This window comes from Trachemys scripta, chromosome 7, assembly GCF_013100865.1.
Source record: "Trachemys scripta elegans isolate TJP31775 chromosome 7, CAS_Tse_1.0, whole genome shotgun sequence".
In the NCBI taxonomy this organism is placed as follows: Eukaryota; Metazoa; Chordata; order Testudines; family Emydidae; genus Trachemys; species Trachemys scripta.
This window is the reverse complement of record NC_048304.1, coordinates 95284874-95288038: the sequence shown is the minus strand read 5'-3', so window position 1 is coordinate 95288038 and position 3165 is coordinate 95284874. Positions and strand designations below refer to the sequence as shown.

Below are 3165 nucleotides of genomic sequence, written 5' to 3'. Positions count from 1 at the left end.
AAAAAAAAATCTGCGGGGGACATGAATTCTGTGCATACGCAGTGACACAGAATTCCCTCGGGGATAACTGGTCAGAAGCCTAAAGGGTACACCTAAACTTGCATACAAGAATCAGAATTCAATCTACCTGCACAACCTTTCAGACTTACTTCTTTCTGATGGAATAATAATTGTTGGTTTGCTTTCATTAGCAATAAAAGTGTGCTGTTTATAAACTTGTCTCACTGCAGCTAAGGGTGCCCTCTCATTAATCATGGCAAGAACTATCTTTAAAAGAAATAACTTCCAACAAATTAGTTCTTAGGCACATACAGGAATTCCTAGAGGTATCTTATTTTTGATCTTGAGGAGAAAATCTTAATGCCTTAGGCTTGTAAGACTCTTGTGTTCTAAAGACTAAATCTCCTTAACAAATGTCTTCAGAAAATTGCCCTGTATAATTTTTTACGCTTTGAGTATTGTGTGCAGAATTATGTGGCAACCAGAAAATGGAGAGTAATGTTGAATTCTTTAGCATTGTTTGTAAAGGTGTAATACTAACTGGGAACTTTTTTAAACCCTGCAGCACAAAAAGAGTGTAAAAAAGGATAAAGAGAACAAATCTACAAGTATCTTGGAGAGGTCCAAGATGGAGGATACAACAGAACAATCTCTTCCCAAGTCTAAGCTTCCTTTAAAAGCACTGAACTAAGATATTTAATGCAGACCACTGCATTTGTAAAACTTACCTCTGATCCTCTGTTCAGTCTGTTTTCTCAACCATTTTCAGGTGCTGTATATAGTGATATATTGTTGCAAAATCAAATTTTCTAAGAAGTTGTCCTGCCTATTTGTCTGAATTGTTTTTATACACTGTAACTTAGTTACATATCATATGCTGTAATTTAGTTACATGGCATTTACAGACTTTTAAAACTTCAAATTATGGCTCTGTATGTTAAATAAAGACTTTTAAAATCTAAAGCTTATAATGCTAATTAGCCTCTCTGTAGCCATTTTTCCTTTCTTATAAACCAATACAACCAACAGATTTAAAACAGCATGGGCAGATGGGGACAAGCTTTCTAAATAGGTCACTTCTACATTTTTGATTTTATTTTAATTGACTGTAAATATTGGCATTCTGCTTTTATGCCTGCCTCAGTCTGTCTCCTGTTGCTATGTAGTAGACTGGTGTCAAAGTACTGTCTTTATTATGTAAGTGGATTACTTCAAAGAAGCCCATCAGAATCTGCAGCACTGCTACAAATAAGCATTCCCCATATTAACAAACTTGGAAAATTTAAAAGATTACCAGATCAAAAAGCCAAAACAAATACAGTGGTCTAGCCAAAGTACTGGAAAACACACTATAAGAGATCTTCTGTCAGTGCAGGATTGTTCATCCTTTAATATGAAGCAAAATAGCACAGTGTACTGGACATGGCTTATTAGTTTTTATGGTCAACAACACTAATTGACAGGTATAATGCATGTTTCAGACAATACTGTGCCAAAATCAAATATCCAAACTCTCCTGAGCTATAGATGCTTTTCCTGCTGCAGCCTGGCCCCCTAATGTTACAACCACCATTTTGGTTACACATTTTTACTCTTGGGAGTAGGACCCATTGATGTTTTTGTGGCTTGGTGTGTTCTCCAGTTAGTGGAGGACGTTCATGTGCTGCTAAGCATGAGACAAGTGAAGGATGTATGGGAATGGGTGGGGAGTGAGGAATGGAATTATGAAAGTGGGCTGCTCTGTTGCACTGATCAGTTGGAGGGTGTCTATAAATGGAGGCTGATTTCTAGGATATTCTCTGCTTGGCTTTTCACCCATGTAAACCATGACCCATCCTCCAGATCTCAGGTATCAGTCTGAGGTGAATGATCCATGTGTCCTATATTAGGAGCTAGTGGGTAACAGGCTGACATCTATTCTAAGGGCCAGGATTCCTGTTTGAAACTGATTTGCCTCTCTCTGCCAAAGTTTTGCATTACCCTTTTCTTGGCTGAGAGAGAACGGTCTGCAGAGATGGTCTTTGTGCCCAACTGCCACAGCTACACAGTGGCTGTCAGAAGATATCTGCTAAAAGCTATAGAAACAAGGTGCTGTGTACTGAGGCAAACTGGAACTTATGATAAGTTCCCTGGATTCTGCAGAACTCTGGTGTAACAGAGTGAAAATTATGCAGTAGCTTAATTTACATGTAAAAATGATTTTAATTACTTAAATGTAAAACCAATACCATAGTCCCCCTTCCTATAGTCAACTTGTTCCCATAATTGGCAGTTGTCATTATGTCACAGTCTTTTGTATTGACAATGCAGAGCAGCATCATAGAAGCTGGTGTGGAAACTGGAGGACCGGTGGCAGTGGAGGAGATAGCTGGTGTTCTTGGGACCTGGAGAGGCATGAGGTGTGCATTGCAATAAGCACATTAGCCAGATGTGACCGCTTTAAAAATCAGGAATAATTTTCAAGTCCACATTAATCTCAGAATTAAGAACAAGTCAGTACACACCTCAAAGCTATTGCTTTAAGCTATCGACAGACTTTGGGCCATATTTCCAAGGTTTCCTCAGCTATGAGGTCTGGAAGCATAGAATGGATCTTACAGCAGATTCCATGGACTAGTGGGCCCTGGCTATTTTGATCTTTATGTAATTGTATCTCCTTCCACTAGATGTCTTCCACTACTTATCTAGTGGAAAGGAGAGGATGGAGCTGCTGTTTCCATTAACTACAGCTAAGTTATTAGGATGGAGCACCAGTCATAGCTCTGATCATGTATGTCAATGCAGTGGCAATTACTATTTCCAATTTAACTTCTGGATTTGGACTCAGTTCTAGCTGCTTTCAGTGATTGCATAACTAGAAACTCAGTTTTGGGGACTGAATTTGATCACCAATCATGTGGAACTCGACCCTATAGATTCTCCTAAAAATCAACACTTAATGTTGTAGGGGTCTACATACAAATTGCTTTCTCAGGCCTGTGCTGCACCACTAACATTCATTAACATGCTTGTGATTGCTACTTCTGCCTTTACTGAGGTTGCTGCTGGTATACAAACAAGGACTTAAATGATGGCAATGCTTGTTTGTGTTAACATAGGCATAAAACACTTTACAGAGGTCGAACGTAGAAGAGAGAAAACAATACGTACAAAATAGGCATTATA

The 3165-nt window shown here is 38.7% G+C and overlaps 1 protein-coding gene across 1 annotated transcript in view; it reads left to right on the top strand.

Annotated features, from left to right (window-relative positions):
• Positions 1–977, top strand: part of KIF11 (kinesin family member 11) — a gene marked incomplete in the record, with an annotated part of 46309 nt that extends 45332 nt beyond the window's left edge. The window contains 1 exon segment of the mRNA XM_034777458.1: positions 566–977. Coding sequence (XP_034633349.1) covers positions 566–691 — 126 coding nt within the window.
• Between the last annotated feature and the right edge of the window lie 2188 nt (positions 978–3165).